The sequence below is a fragment of the Budorcas taxicolor genome, chromosome 3 (genome assembly GCF_023091745.1).
Source record: "Budorcas taxicolor isolate Tak-1 chromosome 3, Takin1.1, whole genome shotgun sequence".
Taxonomy (NCBI): domain Eukaryota; kingdom Metazoa; phylum Chordata; class Mammalia; order Artiodactyla; family Bovidae; genus Budorcas; species Budorcas taxicolor.
In genome coordinates, this window is record NC_068912.1 from 91781672 (window position 1) to 91803923 (window position 22252).

The 22252-nt window shown below is 49.4% G+C and overlaps 1 protein-coding gene across 1 annotated transcript in view; it reads left to right on the forward strand.

The window, feature by feature from the left end:
• Positions 1-17469, forward strand: part of LOC128045149 (protein FAM151A-like) — a 28700-nt gene extending 11231 nt beyond the window's left edge. The window contains exons 3-8 of the mRNA XM_052637621.1: positions 11085-11237; positions 12214-12373; positions 14123-14347; positions 15235-15374; positions 16257-16400; positions 16796-17469. Coding sequence (XP_052493581.1) covers positions 11085-11237; positions 12214-12373; positions 14123-14347; positions 15235-15374; positions 16257-16400; positions 16796-17469 — 1496 coding nt within the window. The remainder of the gene's footprint in view (positions 1-11084; positions 11238-12213; positions 12374-14122; positions 14348-15234; positions 15375-16256; positions 16401-16795) is intronic.
• Positions 17470-22252: the final 4783 nt, after the last annotated feature.

Below are 22252 nucleotides of genomic sequence, written 5' to 3' on the forward strand. Positions count from 1 at the left end.
AGAGTTTGCAATTTCTGGAGGGGTCAGATAGAGAGAAAAGATAAATGTTTCAATTTGTTTCTACAGTATAATTTTACCAAATTATTGTCATAATTAGTTTGAAGGGAAGGTTTGTCTTACACCTGGAAAACACAGATTCAAACCAGTAATTTTTCATATAGAAACCATAAAATTAGCATGTTTGCCAGTTCATTCAGTCCTTTCGCTAACCTTTGTGAAGTCACCAGGTTTTCCATTAGAATCCTTAATTACTTACCCAGTTCAGAAACTTATATTTATCCAAAAGTCCTTTTTATAAATCTTCTTGAAGAGGAAGCATTTTTGCGAAACTTGGGTAAATGCTGTGACAACACTTTAAGATAGTATCTAGAATTATGACTGATAACATTTACTAAGATATATCAGAACTTTAGGAACTCCATACAGTTTCTAATATATCTAAATTAGTAACATTTACCATACAATATGCGGGAGACCCGGGTTCGATCCCTGGGTTGGGAAGATTCCCCTGGAGAAGGAAATGGCAACCCACTCCAGTATTCTTGCCTGGAGAATCCCATGGATGGAGGAGCCTGGTGGGCTACAGTCCACAGGGTCGCAAAGAGTCAGACACCACTGAGCGACTGCACTTTCACTTTCACTTTCACCGTACAATATAACCCAAGATTTATTACTCACTTAACAATAGTTCCCATGTGACTCTGCATTCAATATGAATCTAGGGAAACATTTCTCTTTGGGATGTTTCAGGGGCCCTCTGAAGCATCCCAAAGTTAGCTAGAAGCCAAAAGTGCTTCATTAGAATCTTTTAGGAAGTTTTGTCAACAAATTTCAAAAAGGCTTAGAACATTCAGTCAAGTAGGATTATAGGTCACTGTGAAACAATAACTATTCTACAGTGAAGGATTTCAGAACAGATCATTTAAGAGATAAAGAAACTTAAACCTATTACCAAAGCAGTTCAACGTCTGAAGATAGAGAAAAGCCAAATTTAAGCTTTTTTACCAGCTTACTTTTAACTTCATTTAAAAGTCAACTTAATTAAATTTATTTTAAACCTTGTCAGTCCTAACCATGCACAAAATTCTTTTCTCGGGGTCTGCTTTCCACAAATCTTCTTATCACTTTCTGTACCCAATACTTTCTTCTCCCATCCTGAAACAGCCACCTGTAAGTCAGACCTACTTGCTTTTCCCTTCGTAAAATGCAATACCATTCCTCATACTTTCTTTGCCGAAAACACACATCCTACTTTCCTTAAGCAACCAAAAACTGACCTTTATATTAGCATTCTGTAGATTGGTGAGCATAAATACCAGTGATTATTTCCGAAAACCTTTTCTTTCTTAGAGAGAACATTTTAGGAAAGCACCAAACATTATTCATTAATAGTCCCAAATCTCTTTTGTTTTTCTGTAGGGGGAAATTAGCGTTCAGTGATAAATGGTTCAAAATCTTATTTTATTTGGAAATGACCTAGTATTCAATAGACTCCCATCACTTAGTTTAGTATAGCCCTTAGAATTTCAAGTTACCCCAATCTAATCTAGAGAGTAGTTTAGACAGACATTCCTAAAGCATAATTATTCTTAATAGAGTTTATCTAAAATTTCACCTCATTTACATTTTTAGAAGCTTTTTACTCAAGGAATTTTCCTTGCTGACAAAATTGTAACAGATATAATAATATTTAACTTACATTAAACCTAGACACAATGAAAATACTCTGCTTAATGTTAATGTTAGTGACTCTTAGACATGTATATATTAGTTAGATTAACAAACAAACATTAATGCCAGGTATTTAATACTTGATATGCCAGCAAATTTGGAAAACTCAGCAGTGGCCACAGGACTGGAAAAGGTCAGTTTTCATTCCAATTCCAAAGAAAGGCAATGCCAAACAATGTTCAAACTACCACACAATTGCACTCATCTCACACGCTAGCAAAGTAATGCTCAAAATTCTCCAAGCCAGACTTCAACAATACGTGAACCATGAACTTCCAGATGTTCAAGTTGGATTTAGAAAAGGCAGAGGAACCAGAGATCAAATTGCCAACATCCGCTGGATCATGGAAAAAGCAAGAGAGTTCCAGAAAAATATCTACTTCTGCTTCATTGACTATGCCAAAGCCTTTGACTGTGTGAATCACAACAAACTGTGGAAAATTCTTAAAGAGATGAGAATACCAGACCACTTGACCTGCCTCCTGAGAAATCTGTATGCAGAAGCAACAGTTAGAACTGGACATGGAACAACAGACTGGTTCCAAATTGGGGAAAGAGTATGTCAAGGCTGTATATTGTTACCTGCTTATTTAACTTATTTGCAGAGTACATCTTGTGAAATGCCGGGCTGGATGAAGCACAAGCTGGAATCAAGATTGCTGGGAGGAATATCAATAACCTCAGATATGCAGATGACACCACCCTATGGCAGAAAGTGAAGAAGAACTAAAGAGCCTCTTGATGAAAGTGAAAGAGGAGAGTGAAAAAGTTGGCTTAAAGCTCAACATTCAGAAAACTGAGATCATGGCATCTGGTCCCATCACTCCATGGAAAATAGATGGGGAGACAGTGGAAACAGTGTCAGACTTTATTTTGGGGGGCTCCAAAATCATTGCAGACAGTGACTGCAGCCTTGAAATTAAAAGACGCTTACTCCTTGGAAGAAAAGCTATGACTAAGCTAGACAGCATATTAAAAAGCAGAAACATTACTTTGTCAACAAAGGTCCATCTAGTCAAAGCTATGTTTTTTCCAATAGTCATGTATGGATATGAGAATTGGACTATAAAGAAAGCTGAGTGCCAAAGAATTGATGCTTCTGAACTGTGGTGTTGGAGAAGACTATTGAGAGTCCCTTGGACTCCAGGGAGATCCAACTAGTCAATCCTAAAGGAAATCAGTCCTGAATATTCACTGGACGGACTGATGTTGTTGCTGAAACTCCAATACTTTGGCCACCTGATGCGAAGAACTGACTCATTGGAAAAGACCTTGATGCTGGGAAGGATTGAAGCCAGGAGGAGAAGGGGATGACAGAGGATGAGGTGGTTGGATGGCATCACTGACTCAATGGACATGAGTCTGAGTAAGCTCCGGGAGTTAGTGATGGACAGGGAAGCCTGGCGTGCTACAGTCCCTGGGGTCCAAAAGATTGAGTGACTGAACTGAACTGTACTGATTTAATACTGAATATTTCCCAATTCATGTGAACTTGAAATTCTTTTAGGTTGATTTATCTCTTATTTAGAATTGCTTGATTTGTAAGCCCTTACTTTTTTTTTTTTTTTAAGTTATGACAAACCTAGACAGTGTATTGAAAAGCAGAGACATTACTCTGCTGTTAAAGGTTCTTACAGTCAAGGCTGTGGTCTTCCAGTGGTCACATACGCTTGTGAGAGCTGGACCGTGAAGAAAGCAGAGTGCCAAAGAATTGATGCCTTCAGACTGTGGTGCTGGAAAAGACTCCTGAGAGTCCCTTGGACAGCAAGGAGATCAAACCAGTCAATCTTAAGCGAAATCAACCCTGAATACTCATTGGACCATGGGGTCGCAAAGACTCGGACATGACTGAGGGAATGAACAACAAAAATGGTTTTTCCAGTAGTCATGTATGGATGTGAGAGTTGGATCATAAGCAAGGTCGAGAGCCAAAGAATTGATGCTTTTGAACTATGGTGTTGGAGAATACTCTTGAGAGTTCCTTGAACTGCAAGAAGATCAAGCCAGTCAATCCTAAAGGAAATCAATTCTGAATATTCACTGGAAGGACTGATGCTGAAGCTCCAAAACTTTGGCCACCTGATGTGAAGAGCCAATTCATTAGAAAAGACCCTGATGCTAGGAAAGATTGGAGGCAGAAGGAGAGGGGGACGACAGAGGACAAGATGATTGGATGGCATCACTGACTCAATGGTGAAGGACAGGGAAGCCTGGCATGCTGCAGTTCATGGGGTTGCAAAGAGTCAGACACTAATGAGCAACTGAACAATAACAGATAAGTTATCTAGAGAACTCTGGTCTCAAGGCATAGGAGGAGTTATTTCTTCAGGGCAAGAATTCTTAAAGAGATTTTTTTTTTTTAAAGCTTTCTCTGGAGTCTAAAGAATGTTGTGACCACACTGTCAAAAATCGTCTTTGTTTTTCTGTGATCATAGTTTTATAGCCAGAATTCAGACCTGATAGTGCTCAAATTATATGCAGAGTGCATCATGAGAAACGCTGGGCTGGAAGAAGCACAAGCTGGAATCAAGATCGCTGGGAGAAATATCAATCACCTCAGATATGCCAGTGATACCACCCTTATGGCAGAAAGTGAAGAAGAACTAAACAGCCTCCTGATGAAAGTGAAAAAGTTGGCTTCAAGCCCAACATTCAGAAAACTGAGATCATGGCATCTGGTCCATGACTTCATGGCAAATAGATGGGGAAACAGTGGAAACAAGTGAGAGACTTTATTTTGGGGGGCTCAGAAATCACTGCAGATGGTGATTGCGGCCACAAACTTAAAAGACGCTTACTCCTTGGAAGGAAAGTTATGATCAACCTAGATAGCATATTCAAAAGCAGAGACATTACTTTGTCAACAAAGGTCCATCTAGTCAAGGCTATGGTTTTTCCAGTGGCATGTATGGTTGTGAGAACTGGACTATAAAGAAAGCTGAGCGCCAAAGAATTGATGCTTTTGAACTGTGGTGTCGGAGAAGACTCTTGAGAGTCCCTTGGACTGCGAAGAGATCCAACCAGTCCATCTTAAAGGAGATCAGTCCTGAGTGTTCATTGGAAGGACTGATGTTGAAGCTGAAACTCCAGTACTTTGGCCTCCTCATGTGAAGAGTTGACTCATTGGAAAAGACTCTGATGCTGGGAGGGATTGGGGGCAGGAGGAGAAGGGGATGACAGAGGATGAGATGGCTGGATGGCATCATAGACCCGATGGACATGAGTTTGGATAAACTCCCGGAGTTGGTGATAGACAGGGAGGCCTGGCGTGCTGCGATTCGTGGAGTTGCAAAGAGTCAGACATGACTGAGCGACTGAACTGAAGTGAACTGAACTGAGTGCTCAAATTGGCCCTGATAACAAGGGTAGATTGGTCCCAACAGGGATTGTTCTTCTGGAGAAATGGGGGGTCTTAATTTGCTTAGCCCCAGGCTGTTGATTATAGGAGAAAAGTCCTGGACGTAAGGGAACTTCAGTCCATTTCCCTATCCTGTGTCAATAAAAATCTGATATTTTTAGGTCACTTTTCTTGTCATTGGATCATAGCTACAGGTTGACCAGTCATTTGAAATTTTTTTCCAAGGGGTTCCCAGGTGGAGTGTAGAACCTTAGAGGAAGCACTTCCCATATAAGCTCAAGCAGTTTGTACCAGATGTCTGCATGCTCAAACCAAACCAGAACCTCACCAGCCAGGAGTCACACTCCAGATAAAATAATAAGGCAAAAGGATGCCCATAAATCAAAAGCCAAGTGGTTAGAGTGCCCTCAAAAGATGGCAAAGTGATTGCCCAAAAATCAAAAGTCAAATGGCATAAACGCCAAATGTGACTTCCCAGTCCCACTAGACCTCTGACCTGGCAGAGTCAGTGCTAGCAGCCTTTTTTGGTTCTGCTATAGTTTCAAGCAATTTCTTGTTGGTTTCCTGCAAAGAAGTTACTCTATGGTTTCCTTTCTTGTACACTTCCAGATACCAAGCAAAGTAGTATGGCCGGCCTTTTCTAATCGTGGGCACAAAGATACCAATTTTGGAATATCAAAAGAGCCCCAATTTGGCCATTTTAGGTTGAGAACTCTTTTAGTATAATTTCCCCCAATTAACTAGGTCCTTGCAAATACCAGCTCCGTAAGTATTGTACATGAACCTGGCTGGAATGTTAGTCAGAGGTTGGTTTTCTGACACCCCTCTGTTTCTGTGTTTGAGATTCCGTTTTCCACTTTAAGCTGAATTTGTCAGGGATAAAAACCGCTAGTGAAACTGTGTGGTGGGCCTGTGTGCTGCTTGTGAGCTGAACTCCTCCAGTAGTCACCTCAGAGCCGCTTTAGCTCCTCTCATGTGTTTTAGATCCTGCCTCAGCCCTCTAAGATGCTCAGGTCGCTGAATGGCCAGTTCTTAGGTGCAACCCCCCAGACGAGCAAGTATTCTAATTAATAGGTGAGTTTCCCTATGGGACCACTGTACTGTACTAGGACTAGGCCTTCACCACTCCCATAAATTCTTCAGTTACCTGAGAAAACCATAGCTGCCCAGTAGAAGCCTTGTCCCTTTTCTTCAGAGCAAAGCTCTCACATTCTCACGTTTACCCCGACAAAGCCTATAAAGGCAGTCTCATTGAGGGAAAGTGTCAGATCAGCCTCCTACCTAACCACTCAGCCAAGACTGCTCAGTTCCCTACAATGGAACAACCTCGGCGTCTTTCAGCTGAGCTCTGGGTATTCCTCAATTTTTTTTCAATCGATGCCCTCTCCCCCAGGGCCTTTTCACTGGACGGGTATTCTCTGGCATCTTTCAGCCAGTCTCCCACCCAGTATCTTTCTGCTGTGTGGAAACTTCTTAGTATTTTTCAACCAAGCCCGAGTCAGTGTCTAGATCATGAGTGGGTATACCCCGGATATTTCACCCGGGCCCTCTCCACTATCTTTCCAACTGGAAGTGGGCAGGTAACCTGCTCCACAACCAAATAAAACTCAGAATCTCAACCAATACAGGAGATTCGAAAACCAGGAGAGGCTTACCCAAATTCGTCTGCACTCCCCGAGGAGGCGGATGGGCCACCACTGGTACCAAGGCTCTGGTTCCTCGTGGAGTTCAGGTGAGGAGGGATATCCACTCTGGGTCCTTAGTTGGTCGTCATAACTGTCTACTGAAAAAGATGCACTACTTGAGAGTTGTGAGGTGTTTTATTTGGGGCAAAATGACTGCAGCCCAGAAAGCAGCACCTCAGATAGCTCTGAGAGTCTGCTCCAAAGAGGTGGGGGAAGGCCAGTATACAATTCTGTTGAAGGCAGAGTTCAGTGCCATCAAGTGTTTACTTTACAAGAGGTTTTCTCCTAGTCACAAGGATCTGATGTCACCGTGAAGAGATTTAGTGCTTTTCTGAGTGATTAAAGTGTTAGTCACTCAGTCGTGTCCTACTCTTTGCAGCCCCACGAACTGTAGCCCACCAGGCTCCTCTGTCCACAGGATTCTCCAGGCACGAGTCCTGGAGTGGGTTGCCATTCCCTTTTCTAGATTTACCCAACCCAGGGATCAAACCCTGGTCTCCTGCATTGCAGGCGGATTCTTTACCATCTGAGCCATCAGGGAAGCATGTCAAATTCCCCTGTAGGTAAGGACTGGGAACATAAAACCTGTTCCTGAAAATATTTCCCTGATAGCTCAGTTGGTAAAGAATCCGCCTGCAATGTGGAAGACCTGGATTCAATCCCCGGGTTGGAAAGATCCCCTGGAGAAGGGAAAGACTACCCTCTCCAGTATTCTTGCCTGAAGGATTCCATGGACTGTCTAGTCCATGGGGTCACAAAAAGTCAGATATGACTGGGCGACTTTCACTTCAAAGACTTGTCCCACCAGGTTCCCTGCAGCACAGAGTGCCTCACTCCACATGAACTCCTTCAGGGGGTGTTGAAGGTCAACAGCTGAGCAGCACGCTAGCAGTCTTGGGTTCAGGGTCTGCACACTCAGCCATGGCACCCCTCTGCCAGATGTGATGTGTAGAGCACCTCGTGTGTGGGGTAGGGGAGGGAGGGCCTGGGAACTTCCTGTGGGCTCCCTGTGGAGAGCAGCACCTGACTGCACCTCTGAGGACCAAGGCTCCTCCTGTGGAAGCAGGCACCTGCTCCTGTCCTCATCTCTTCTTCCCTCATACCCCCCCCACCCCCCACCCCAAGTTGGCTCCCAGAGCCAGGATCTGGAAGGCCCCGAACAGCTGTGAATGGCCGCGCAGGAGGAAGCTGGATCCAGGTGCTGATCACAAGGAGGCAGGTTAGGTCCATCCATCTTTAGTCCCCCTCACTGAGCATTTGCTGGGTCCCTGCTCTGCACCCAGCTCAGGAAGAGGTGTAGAAACGAGTGAGACACGGTCCCGAGTTCAGGGGCTACCAGCATCTCAAGGGAGGCAGCCGGTGCAGGTCAAACAAGGCAGCAGCTTCAGAGACTCACCAGGACTGAGACCTGGGTTCCAGCCCTGGCTCCCTCCCAGTGTACCGCCACCTTCCCCAGACCGGACTTGGCCCATTTTAGATGGGGAAGGAGACCTCTCAGCATCCATTCTCTTTAGCTACCCTCTTATCTGCCCAGCTACCCACCTGGGCCCTGACTTCTCTGGGCCTTGCTGGGCCCCAAACCCCTCTGGATCCCTCTCTCAGCATTCCTGGGTAACCAAGTTAAGACAAGAAAACCATAGAAATAAAAGTTACCTTCATATAGCCCTTCACAGTTTACAACCTGGTTTTGTTTCGTTTTGTTTTTAATTTTTATTTTTTTAATACAACATAATTTATGTCCATGTGCTATAGTTAAAGGCCAGAGAGATTCATCCCCATCTTGTCAGTGAGGACACCAAGGATTCCGGAGCACTGGGCCAGAGATATAATATGAGGATGAAATGGGACAGTGCAAAGTGCCTGAAACAGTGCTGGGGACAGCCTGGCACTCAGCGTCCTCTCGCTTCTGGAAATCCAGACACCTAGGCTTCAGAGAAATTTACAAAAATTCTCTGCAACTGTGTGCAAGCTCTTTTACTTTTCTGGACCTGGGCTGGTTGAACTTGACTTTTTTCTCTTTTGGCTGCACTGTGAGGCCTGTGCGATCTTAGTTCCTCGACCAGGAACCAAACCTATGCCATCTGCACTGGGAGGACAGAGTCTTAGCCACTGGACCACCAGGGAGGTCCCTGATCTCAGCTTTTTCTATCGTTCATTTATCCAGCCTTTTACCATCCAACAAACATTTCTGAAGCTCCTTTTTTAGGCCTGGTACCATCTTGGCACTGGAAATCCCAGTGATGGGCACCACAGACCTGGAGCCTGCTCCTAGCCCTCAGGCTCAGGGAGGATGGTGCTATATGAGTAGTTACATGGGGGCTGTGCGCTCAGAGGATAAGCCGTCAGCCTGACTTTGACCGTGTGTGTGGTTTAGGGATGGCCTCCTTGATATTTTAAGCCAACACCCACAAATGAGCTGGAGGTGGCCTAGTAAAACTGTGGAGAAAAGAGTGTTGCCATGGCAACAGCCAGATGTAGGAGCCCAGAGATGGGAGACAAGATATTTAAGATTTGAGGCTCAAAGTGCAGTCTGTGGACCAGCAGTCTGGGCATCACTGGGAAGCTTGGTAGGTGTCTTGGGCCCCACCCCAGATCTCCTGAGCAGAACTTGCATTTGAACAGTTCCTGGGTGGTTTGTGTGCACACTGATGTTGGAGAAACAGGAGTGGATGGAAGCTAGATATTGAGGGAGAGAGGGACTCGAGGTGAGAGGGCAGTTTGCCCGGCCTGATCCTACAGGACCTCACAGACTATGGGGAAGCATTTGGATTGGATTCTCAGGGCTACGGGAATTTTGATTTTTTAACAGAAGTGACAGGATCAGGTATATGGAACCGTCACTCTAGCAGCTATATGCTAAATGGACTTGGAGGGGAACAGGGCTGCAAGTATAAAACAGAAGAGGTCCCTCTGATGCCAACTGTCCTCGATGGCGCAGGAGCTCATAGCGACCCCACCCACCCTCCACTCCACTCGCTGATCAGAGAGCCTGGCCTGCTCTTCCCAGTCTGCTTCTCATTCAAAGGCCTTGACTCCCTTCTGGCCTGAACTCTCCCAACAGGCATCACACAGCCACTGGAGGCGTTAACTGCGTACATTTAAAAGACAAAAATAACAATTCTCAGTGCTTTATGGGTGCCTGGAGATGGACCAACTTATGTACTTCTGGCAGGAATATGAGTTAGATGAATTTTTCTAACAGTACTTTGATAATGTGGGCTCTAAAAATGACCCTACAGACTTCCCTGGTAATACAGCGATTAAGAATCTACCTGCGAGGGAGAGGGAGAGGGTGGGATGATTTGGGAGAATGGCACTGAAACATGTATACTATCATGTAAGAAACGAATCGCCAGTCTATGTTCGATACAGGATACAGGATGCTTGGGGCTGGTGCACCGGGATGATCCAGAGAGATGATATGGGGTGGGAGGTGGGAGAGGGGTTCGGGATTGGGAACTCATGTACACCCGTGGCAGATTCATGTCAATGTATGGCAAAACCAATACAATATTGTAAAGTAAAATAAAGTAAAAATAAAAATTTTTTAAAAATAAAAATAAACCCTTAAAAAAAAAAACCTACCTGCCAATGCAGGGGACATGGGTTCCATCCCCAGTTCTGGACTAAGCTGATGCACCGCACTGAGCCTGCGCGCTGGAACGCGCGCTGGAACACCTGAAGCCCATGCATCTAGAGCTTGTGCTCTACAACAAGAGGGGCCCTGCAGGGAGAAGCCCGTGCACCGCAATGAAGAGTAGCCCCTGCTTTCCACAACTAGAGAAAACCCGCCCCCAGCAATGAAGATCCAGCGCAACCAAAAATAATTGATTTTAAAAAAAAAAGACCCAGCATGGCCCTGACTCAGATTCCTCAAGTCATGGTAAAAAATACCCAGAAAGTCAGAATAAAATATACATCATTATCTGTTAGTAACAAAAATTCAGAGACCACTGAGTCTTCCTAAAAATGTAAGAGTCTCAGGAACGGCAGAGGAGTGGCTGACTAGGACAGGGTGACTGCTCTCAATCAGGGCTTTTGCAGCTTTTTTCTTTTTCATGAAAAGATTGTGAAAATGTGTCAAAATTGAAAGAAAAAGACTAAAACTATAAATGCTGAGTGGTCTCAACTGTGGAAAAACTATACATAGATAAAAATGGAAGAAAATACATCAAAAAGTGAACTATGATGGAAATGTGGGTGAATATTTCCCTTTCTGCTTTTCTGTATTTTTCAAATATTCTATAAGTGTATAATACTTTGATAATGAGAAAAATTGCTTTAAAAAGTTTCTCTGTCCAATGGAACAGGCGATGTCATGGTCCTGGAGGCAGACATCACAATAGAAGGGCTCGGCACAGTCAACGAGACGGGAGTCCCCATCATGGCGCACCCCCCAGCCGTCTACAGTGACAACACCCTAGAGCAGTGGCTGGAGGCTGTGCTGGCCTCTTCCCAGAAGGGTAAGGACTTCTCTCAGCCCCTCCCCAGCTGCCCACCCCTCTGGTCCTCAGGCCACATGGGCAGGGGTCCCTCTACTAGGAGACAAGCAATGACTGTCAGGAGTTGCTCTTGCCTTAGCTTTCCAGACCACTCTAGAGGCCTGGGCTCAGGGAAGATGGGTGAAAGGAGGGATGTAAACGTGCAGGGTAAGCTGCAAAGGGCCAGACATGAGCATTCAGGCCCCCTGAATCCATGGAACTGGATACAACATGCTCAAAGCCAATTTCACCTTCCCCTCTCCTGTCTCTTTGCCTGTTACTATCAGAATCCAGGCATCACCCTAATGCCTCTCCCTCATCCCCTGCATCTACTCAGCTGCTGCATCCGCCAATTCTAACTCTGAAGCCTTCCCCTGATCCAGTCCCACCCACATCATCTTTCTCCTGGACCTCCTTCCTCACTGGCTTCCTGCCTCCAAACTTAGCCCCTACCTAGGTGAGCTTTCCAAAATGCCAACCGTTGTGTTGCTCCCCTGCTTTAACCCTCTATGGCTCCCTACGCTGTCAACATATTATGATCCCCTTGGTCTGGCTTTCTAAATTCTTCTCTAATTCTTCAGCCTGACTCTGTGCTATTCAGGCTTGTGTGGCTTAGGACCCTCTGAGCTTGCCTGTCCAAGAGTCACAGTCCCTTTTCATCAGATTCTTGACAATACCTGCACCAGCCCCAAGTCCCAAGCCCTTAGCCATCATTTGCTTCTTCCCCTTCGGGATGAGGGATGGAAGATCACTCCTACACGGGCAAGTCTTTCTCTCCAGCAGAGCTCCGCCTGTTTGAAGCCTTCACACCCACCCAGAATTCCGTCCCTGTCTTCCCTCCCACCCCTGACACACACAGCATACCTGCTCTCTCTGTCCCAGGAAGTCATGTCTTCTGTTTCCTCCTTCCTTGAGCACAAGGGACCAATTTCCCAAGCCCTTGGCCCTCTCCCCACAGGCATCAAACTAGACTTCAAGACCATCAAGGCTGTGGGCCCCTCCCTGGACCTCCTTCGGCGGCTGACAGAGGAGGGGAAAGTTCGAAGGCCTGTGTGGATCAATGCCGACATCCAGAGGGGTCCCAATGTGGGCATCTCAATAGAGGTCAATGCCACACAGTGAGTGTTTGCCTCTCTGCTCCAGCTTGTCCAGTCTGTTTCTTTCAACATCTGGTACAGCAGGTGCTCAGGGGACCTTTGCTGAGTTTGCCTCCAGCCACACCAGGTCGTCTGACCTCTGAGCCTTCACACATCCTGTTCCCTCTGCCTTGAATGCTCTTCCACCATTTCCTGGTGAACCAGCCATTACCTGCCCCAGAAACTTCCCTGACGTCCAAGGCTGCTGAGGACCCTCTCTCACACTTTCTCCTAACAATCTTGATTTCACTGGGCTCTCACTGTCAGATTATGGATTTGTGCCCTACTAGAGAGTTTATTCGGAGAAGGCGATGGCACCCCACTCCAGTACTCTTGCCTGGAAAATCCCATGGATGGAGGAGCCTGGTGGGCTGCAGTCCATGGGGCTCGCTAACAGTCAAACACAACTGAGTGACTTCACTTTCACGTTCATGCACTGGAGAAGGAAATGGCAACCCGCTCCAGCATTCTTGCCTGGAGAATCCCAGGGGCAGGGGAGCCTGGTGGGCTGCCGTCTATGGGGTCACACAGAGTCAGACACGACTGAAGCAACTTAGCAGCAGCAGCAACAGAGTGTTTATTCCTGGACAACAAACAGTGACCGGGGCAACCCCTGGCCTGCTAGAAAAGTCTGTAAAGCACTAACTCCTTCCCCAGCCTCCCCCGCCCACCCCACAAACAACCCCCAGGTCCCAGCACTGACAACAACAGCACTTAGGTAGCACCAGCTGCATGGTGCGCTCAGGTTTACAGAGGGCCGCATGAAAGGAGAGAATATATCTGAGTTCATCTTCCCATAGAAATGCCAGGTTAGGAGCATTTTTTCTTACCATTTTGCAGATAAGAAAGGTGACAATAATTGAGGCTCAGTCTGTTGAATGTTTATTATCTGTCACACACACTGGTTTAAGTAGTCTAGTTGTAGAGTACCAGTTAACTCTTAGAATGAGAATGAGGTAGGTACTATTATTTTCATTTTAGTAATACAGCATATCTTATTGAGGTTAAATGACCTGCTTAAGTCTAATCATTGGCAGAGCAAACATACAAAGCTAGGTCTCTCTGACTCTAACCTCCAGCTCTTTACTGTCCATCTCCATTCATCCATTCACCCATCCATCCATCAAACCATCTTTCCAACCAGTCAGCTAACAATCCATCCATCCAATATTTATCAAGTCTCAAACTGAGGTGCATTTGGTAAGCAGCAGTTTGAAACTGTAGTCAGTGGCCCAAGATTAAAAAATAGTTGATCTTCTTGTAGTGAGGTTACTCAATAATCTGGGGAAGGGGAGAGAGTAACATTATTTGCCTATTAACATCTGTAAGAATTCAAAATCTGAATGAAATTTTTAAATAATATCTGAAAGTTCAGAGGCTCTCACAGCTGATAGAGCCCAGATCCTACACCCAGGGCTTTGAATTGCATCTCCACATCCACATGAGGATGTTTGAGAAGTCCTGTCCTGCCTGAAAGGATGCCATTTTTAAGAATCAAAGAGGTTGGGTGAACTGCCCAAGGTCATAAAGTCAGGAGTGAAATCCAGGCCTCCCTAGCTCCAAAGTCCATCCTCTATCATGGGACTTTGAGCAACTCGTAAGCCACCCTGTGCTTCAGGACTGTGCTCTAACATCTAGATGCGAGAGATCCTGCCTCTTCCGAGCACTCTGATGGGAACCCAGGAGATGAGGAAGGGGCTCTAAAAGACCAGCATCTCTGATTCTCTGCAGGTTCCTGGCCTTGGTCCAGGAGAAGTATCCTGAGGCAACCCTGTCTCCAGGCTGGACCACCTTCTACCTGCCCCTTTTCCCAAACGTGACGTACACACGGGCCATGGTGGAGAAGATGCAGGAGCTGGTGGGAGCACTGCCCCAGAAGGTGACCTTCCCCGTGCTGGCTGTCATGGCGAGGGCCGCCTGGCCCCACTTCAGCTGGCTGCTGGCCCAATCTGACAGGTGGGAACGCCCAGGCCCCTGCCACGGCCCCCACTCCCTCCAAACCCACTCCCAGTCCTGATGCCCCAACAAGATCCCAGATGCTGATGGTTAGAAGGGTCTTCATGATCATCTGGCCCAACCTCTGCTGGTGCTCACATCCTCTGTAATACCCCTGCTTTCTGCTTGTGCACCTCTGGGACAGGCAGGTCACTATACCTGAGGCAGCCTGTCCATTGGAAAGTGTTGCTTTATTATTATTATTATTATCTGTTTATTTATTTTGGCCCACACTGCACAGCATGCGTGATCTTAGTTCCCCAACCAGGGATAAACAGGCATCCCCTGCAATGGAAGCACAGCCTTACCCACTGGAACACCAGGGAAGTTCCGTAAGAGTTTATATTGAGACTCAGTTTGCCTCCCGCAGCCTCCTCCCCTGGGAACCACCTGTTTCCTGAGGGTGTACAGACTGCACCTATAGCCTCTGCCCCTAAATAGCCCTGTGGGATTGAGGAAGCCCACCCTCCCCCCGGCTCTGTACTGCCCCAGCTGCCCAGCTCCACCTTCCTCAGACTTTCCCCACTGGAGTCCACCCCCTTTCCTCTTCATACCTGGCCTCTGATCCGCCCCCACCACCCCCAGCTCCATGCCCATCTCTCTGTCTGTCTCTTTCCTGAGAGAGGACCCGCAGACACACACTCCAAGTGGAGGGTGGGCCAGTCCTTCTCTCCTGCTTCTTAGCCTCTGCTCTCAGTTACCCAAGGCCTCTGCGGCTTCTTCTGCCCCCAGGAAGGGGTTAGTACCCAACACCCCCCGCCCCCAGCTCAGGTTAACTTCTGAGCATGGGAGAGGGGCTGAGGGCTGCTGGGCGCAGACAGGCCCTGAGCTGACTCTCTGGACCCCAGGTACACCCTCACGATGTGGCAGTCGGCCTCGGACCCCGTGTCAGTGGACGACCTCCTCTACATCCGGGACAACACCGCCACCCACCAAGTCTACTATGACATCTTTGAGCCTTTCCTGTCGCAGTTCAAGCAGCTCGCCAGTAGGGAGGGGTCTGCGGAGGGTGGGAAAGGGTGTATGTGTACCCATGCTCAGTTGTGTCTGACTCTTTGCGATCCCATGGACTGTTGACCACCAGGCTCCTCTGGCCATGGGATTATCCAGGCAAGAGTACTGGAGTGGGTTGCCATTTCCTCCTCCAGGAGAAAGAAAAGGTGGTGGAGTGGATTCTGCTCACAAAAGCACTGACTAGGTGGGGCGGAGCATTGGAAAGGGAAAATCCTACATGAGATAAGAGGAAGGAATCATTTGAAGCATACATTGTATGCCAGACCCTGGGATGGAATGCTAAGCTCCATAGATCTGTGAAGTACGGATTCTATTTTACAATGGATAAACTGAGGTTCAGAACAGTTATATAATTTATACAAAGTTGTTCAGCTTAAACGTGGCACAGCTCCTACTGGAAACAGCAAATTCCAAACCCCAGATGCTTCCCCTTGCAGTACAGTGCCTCTGAAGGTTGCTCTAGCATTTCAGAGAACGGCTCCTCCCCTGTACCTGCTAATCAATGATGCTTGTTCCTTTGTCCAAAGCCCCTGTTCCCTTGACTCCAAACCTAGGAGAGCCTGCTATCAGGCCATCTCAAGGGGACCCATCAGACCCAACATTCCTGCTCTGGGAGCCATCTAGGTGAGGGGGGAGGAATACCAGCTTTGGGGCCCGACTGACTTGGCTCCATCAGGCTCCAATCCCAGCAACCCTGCCCACTGGCTGTAGGACCTTGGGCAAGTCACCCGTCATCTACAAAACAGGGAACTCCAGCTCCCTGGAACTTTGCTGTGAGGCTTAGAGAGGACTCATGGTGTCCAGAAGGCCTCCGTGACTGGTGGTGGCCTCTTCATCTTGGCAATCTGACCCACAGTGAATACGTCACGGAAGCAAAGCTACTACACTGGGGGCAGCCTGATCCCTGCTCTCCAGCAGCCCGGGGACGAGGGTCTGAGCGTGGAGTGGCTGGTTCCTGACATCCAGGGCAACGGAAGCACAGCAACAGTGCAGCTCCCAGGTAAGGTCTGCCTGCAGCCCCTGTGCTCCTAGCTCGACTGCAAGGGTTACCTCGGGAAGCTACTCAGGTCTCTGTTACCATAGCAACGGGGCTGCAAGGTGGGGGAGCAGTGTTGTCAAAAGTAGGGGGCCCCTGGCCTTTGGACCAGCACTTGTGAGGCTTCGGTCACATGGTGCTGCAACAGAGGCGGGCACAGGCCTCAGAGCTGAGCTAGCGGCTCACTGGGCCATTCTGATGAGCCTCAGGCACATTCACAAAGCAACCCTTCCACCTGGAACCCAGACCCAATCAACAGACCCCATTACCTCCTGCTGTCCCTTTACCTTCAGCAAGGGCCTCTGACCCCCCACGATAGCCCTAACCCCAGACACTGTTGCCTCCACTGCCTCTTCCAGACCGAGAAGGCATGATCCTGCTGGACGTGGGCCTCCAGGAGCCTGCAGCTGGGGAGCCCGTGCCCATCGTCCGCACCCCAGATGGCCGTGCCCTGGCACTGGAGTCCTGCCTGCAGCAGCTGGCCTCGCACCCCGGACGCTGGGGGGTCCACGTGCACATAGCAGAGCCCACCGCCCTGCGGCCGGCGCTGGCCACGCTGGCCACCCTCTCTGCCCTCGGCCGCCTGTCTAGGCCCGTGTGGGTCGGTGCCACAGTCTCCCACGGGAGTTTCAGGGTCCCTGGCTACGTGACTGGCAGGGAGTTGCTTACAGCTGTGGCCGACGTGTTCCCCCACGTGACGGTGGCACCAGGCTGGCCCGAGGAAGTGCTGGGCAGTGGCTACAGGGAACAGCTGCTCACAGACATGCTGGAGCTGTGCCAGGGCCTCTGGCAACCCGTGTCCTTCCAGCTGCAGGCTGGGCCTCTGGGCCAGAGCCCCGCTGGAGTCGTGGCCCGGCTGCTGGAAGCTTCTCCCCGGGCCACGGTCACGGTGGAACACAGCCCTGGCCGGGGCCTCTATGCGTCTGTGCGGGCAGCACTGCTGGCAGCCAGGGCCGTGAAGAAGACCCGAGTCTACTACAGGCTACCCCAGAGCTACCGCCAAGACTTGCTGGCGGATGTTGGCACACACTGACACCCAGGTGGCCTGGTGGACCCCAGCTTCCCACGGGGCGGCAGGAAGGAATAAATGCCTCTGCTTCCTCAGTGCACTGTACGCATGTCCTTGGGGCAGGATGGAGTGGGCGTGGACGTCAGGTGGCCAGGGACGATGCTTAGAGGGTCTGGAGGCTGGGGGCCAGGTCGTTCCAGTTGTCCAAGAGGAACTGTTCACAAGCCTTGAAGGTGGTGTAGAACTCAGAGGAGAGGCCGGTCACATTGGTGGTCATGTACTTGAGAACGCCCGGGGTGGCCTGGTTGTAGTAGGACACCTGCAGGCCGGGCAGCCACACCCAGGAGGAGGGGCGGGGGCGGTAAGAGGGCACTGAGTGGGCGTGAGGCCGGGGTGTGGGGGGGGGGGGCGGCAGGCTTGTTGCCTGCCAGGATGGCAGCAAATACCAATCAGCACCTGGGCATACAGGACTGTGTCACTGACAGGCGTGACCAGCTGGACTCCCCTGACCCCTCCTCTGGGTGCTGACAACCCTGGCTTCCCTCCGTCACCAAACACTATACTCTCATCATGTGTCTCCCCTCTCAGCTGGGAGGCTGTCCCCAGACTGAGGCCAGAGTGGAGGTGACTTACCCATCGTCACATAGTTGGGCCGGGCCGCCACCTCCAATTCCAGGCTCAGTCCCTTTCCTGAGGACTCAGAACATCCTTGACTCAGATACTCACCTAACACAGAACCACAGTGCCTCCCTCCCCATCCCTGACTCCCAGCTAAAAGCAGGGGCCCAGAGCAGTAGGGGATGGCTCAGCAGGAGGAGACACCTCAGGGCCCCTTCCCCACCCCCACTCCCCTGTACCCCCGCCCTCCGGCACCCACCGGCAGTGCTTGTCCCACTCGGGCCTCCGGCGGAGGTCAGAGAGCAGCAGGAAGGCCTGGGCTGTGTCCACGTGCACCAGCATCTCCATGTGGAAGGAGAGGAACTTGTCCTCCTCTAGAGTGTACAGGCGGACCTGCATGGGACAGAGGGCAGCCTCGTTCCCTCGTCTCCTCCTCAGACTGTGCTGGGGACCTGGGCTGGAAGTCAGGGCTGCGCCGATTGCTGTGTGTCTGTGAACAAGTGACTCAACCTCTCTGAACCTCGGTGGCAGCCCCATGAAAAATGGGAGAATCAGCGCAAAGTGGATAGGAAGCTGTCTGAAGAAGCCGGGACCTCATGGACAAGCCCACTAGTCAGATGGAATGGTACTTGATGTGAAACGGAACGCACTCATCCCTTCCCACAGGTGCATGCACGGTGCCTCAGGAACTTCATCAGAGGCTACATACTGCATGACTCCCTTTACTGCCCATTCTCAAACAGACCAAACGAAGGCACGGAAAACTGGCCTGTGGTTTCCAGGGACTGGAGTGGGAAGAGGCTTGATCACAAAGGAGCCAGAAAAATTGGGGGTTTATGGAAATGCTCCATATCTTGATTATTGTCGTGATGATGTAACTTCATGTGCTTTCCACACTAGCAGGATTACACACTAAAAGGGGGAAGTTTTACTGTATGTAAATTATGCCTCAATTTTTTAAATATTGAAAATTTTCTTTTTAAAAATAGAAAGATAAAGAAGCAGTAACTAATGCAAAACCAGAATGGATCCTCAGAGCCAGGCGTCCATCCAGCCACGGATGTCACTGTGGGGAAGTGATCCATCCCAGGACACAGGAAAAGTGGCAGAGCTCAAGCCCCACCTCAGCCCACCCTTGCCCCCAGCCCCCAGCCGAGCCACGCCAGGCCTTGAGGGGCGGGCGTGCTTCTACAACTGGTTGGTTTCATGACTCTCCCAGGACCTTCTAGGGAACCCCCGTCTGACCTGAGTGGTTCGAGAGGGTTTCATGGCTCACAGTCAACACCTCTGGCTGCTCAAAGGAGGAAGGAAAGCTGGGAGGCTGGGTCCACTACCTGGTTGCTCTCTGAGGACAGCACCCAGTTGTCCTTGGCCACGAGCATCTTCAGGGAGGAGACACTGTTGTAGCTCAGGCACACCTGCACGGACACAGAGCAGTCTCACCCTCCCCTCCTCGGGGGCTCCGTGCCAGGGCCCCTCTGATGGGTGGAGAGGAAGCTGCACGTGAAGGAAGGAGCCCTGGGCTTTGGGAAGGAGGCCCAGGCTGGGCCAGACTCCTCCTCCCCTTGGGGCCTCAGCTCGCTCCTGCCAAGCAGGGGGACACAGGAAAGCCCTGGCTCACCAGGCCAGCCTTGAGGCAGAGATCCTGTCCCCTTTGGGCCTCCTCCAAGAAGGGAGGGTTGGGGGTCCCCAACAGGTCTGAAGGCTGTCCGCACAGAGCAGAAGGCCTTACCTGGTTGCTAGGATCCCAGGGGACAGAGAGGGGCATCTCTGCCTGCTTACAGGACACGATGTACTTCCTGGGAGAGAGGGAAGATGACAGCTTTGGTCCCTCTGGGGCCCACCTCTTCTCAGCAGGCTGACTGTGTGCCAGGCCCTGTGCTCAGGCCAGCAGGGTGGGAGGCACCCCTATCTGGCCAGGGAGACTGGGTGGGCACACAGAAAACAGCAGCCGAGGACAGGCACACTCAGAGGTGGGGACTCACAGGGAAAGGTGTAGACCCGTAACCCTTGCCCGAGTGATTTCACCCTTGTGCCTCAGTGTCCTCATCTGTAAAGTGGGATCAGTAGTCACACCTGCCCCCTCATGGGATCATCAGAAGAACAGTACTGGGTGTATGGTAAACCCTCCCTAAATGCACATTTTTCTTATTAAATTCAAATGGTGAACCATGGCGTGTTTACAGCACTTTCAAGCTTGTAAGGTGCTTTGACAGTGGTCATTCACACCTGGATTTGCATCTCAAGCCTTTGCTCATCTCCTCTCAGATCCTTTGTTTCTTCATCTGCAAAAGGGGCATCAGAATCAATGCGAGGGACTCAAGATGTAAAACTGGCCACACCAGCCCAGGTTAAAATTCTCATTCTGCCAATCATTCCTATCTGTGTGCCGTGGACACCAAATCCCTCTGTCCTCAGCGTCCTAACCTGTACAAGGGGCCGGTAAGACCACTGTGTCAAGAGGCCAAGACTAGAGACTGCCTGGATGTAAAGGCCCAGCCCAGGGGCAGCACCAAAGACAGGCGAGTCCCCAGAGGCAGGGAGCAGACAGGGAGTTGAGACAGAACTGAAGCCGTGTCCCTTCCCACCACCTGGCCTCCACCTGCCTATCTTGGTGGATCTTCTTCCTGGCACAACCAGCTCGCCCAGCCCCCATTACCGCCTGCCCTCCTTCCCTAAAGGGCCCAAGGAGACCCTCCCTGCAGTCCTAAAGCGGACTTCAGGTCGCATAGGGGCAGCCTGGACAGCTCAGTGCCTGGTCACTGAGGTCCAGCCCCAGCTTCCCGTCACACCCGTGAGCAACTTTGGGAATACCACCCACCCTCACTAAACCTGCTTCCTCCTCCAAAGAGGACTTGCTACGGGCAGGTGCGCTTCTGAAGCGTTTCCCGTGCCAGACTCCCACCAAGCCTCATGGCAACCCTCTGTGTGTGGCACTGGCACAACCCCCTTTATTTTATTTGGGCAGTGCCATGCAGCTTGTGGGATTTCAGTTCCCAACCAGGGACTGAACCCGGGCCGCGGCAAGACTTTGGCCACCTGATGGGGGCAGCATACTCATCTGAGAAGATCCTGATACTGGGAACGATTGAAGGCAAAAGGAGAAGGGGACGACAGAGGATGAGATGGTGAGTTAGCATCACTGACTCAATGGGCATGAATTCAGAAAACTCAGGGATATAGTGAAGGAGGAAGGAGCCTGACATGATGCAGGATATGGGGTCCCAAAGAGTCACAGGCTTCCCTCGTGGTTCAGATGGTAAAGCGTCTGCCTGCAATGCGGGAGACCTGGGTTCGATCCCTGGGTTTGGAAGATCCCCTGGGGGAGGATATGGCAACCCATTTCAGTACTCTTGCCTGGAAAATCCCATGGATGGAGGAGTCTGGTAGGTTACAGTACAGTGAAAAGTGAAGTCACTCAGTCGTGGCCGACCGTTTGTGACCCCATGCACTGAAGCCCACCAGGCTCCTCCATCCATGGGATTTTCCAGGCAAGAGTAATCAGACAGGACTGAGCAACTTCACTTTCTTTTCTTTCTTTCTAAAGAGTCAGACACGACTTATCAACTCAACAACAACAACAATTAGATATCATTGTTTCATGCAATCAGTTTTTGTTTTAACTATCTCACAAATGAATATTTTATCTGATCATGTAACTGAGCAGGACTCTATGGGGCCTTCCCGGGATAGAACCACCTCCTCTTTTTCTCTTGTTTTCTACCTGTCTCTTGTTTATAGGAAAACTTTAGCCTCCTAGGCCTTCCTCAAGTTCCAAAGAATAAATTTAATCAGAGAAAATGCAGAAGCGAAGGAAAACAGTCAAACAAGACAAAATAATAAGTTTAGCCATTAAACAAAGTCATGGACCTTTCGTTCCTCCTCAAGGGCTATAGATAATATCCTGAGCCGTGTCCTTTTAGCTGTTTTGCAGAGAATGAAAACTCCACCAGGTGGAAAAAGTTAACTGTGTGCTGCCCACAAGCGTGTAGACCCTAGTCCGCTTGGAACCAGAAGGTTGATGATGTTGACCCCCAACTACTTCACCATCAACCTCAGAAAAATGTCTACCAGTTGATCACACACCCCAAATCTCCCACCCTCCCTCCCTCCCTCCCTCTCCCTGTCTTTAAAATCCTTTCCCTAAAGCCATTGGGGAGTTTGGGTCTTTTAAGTACTAACTGCCTAA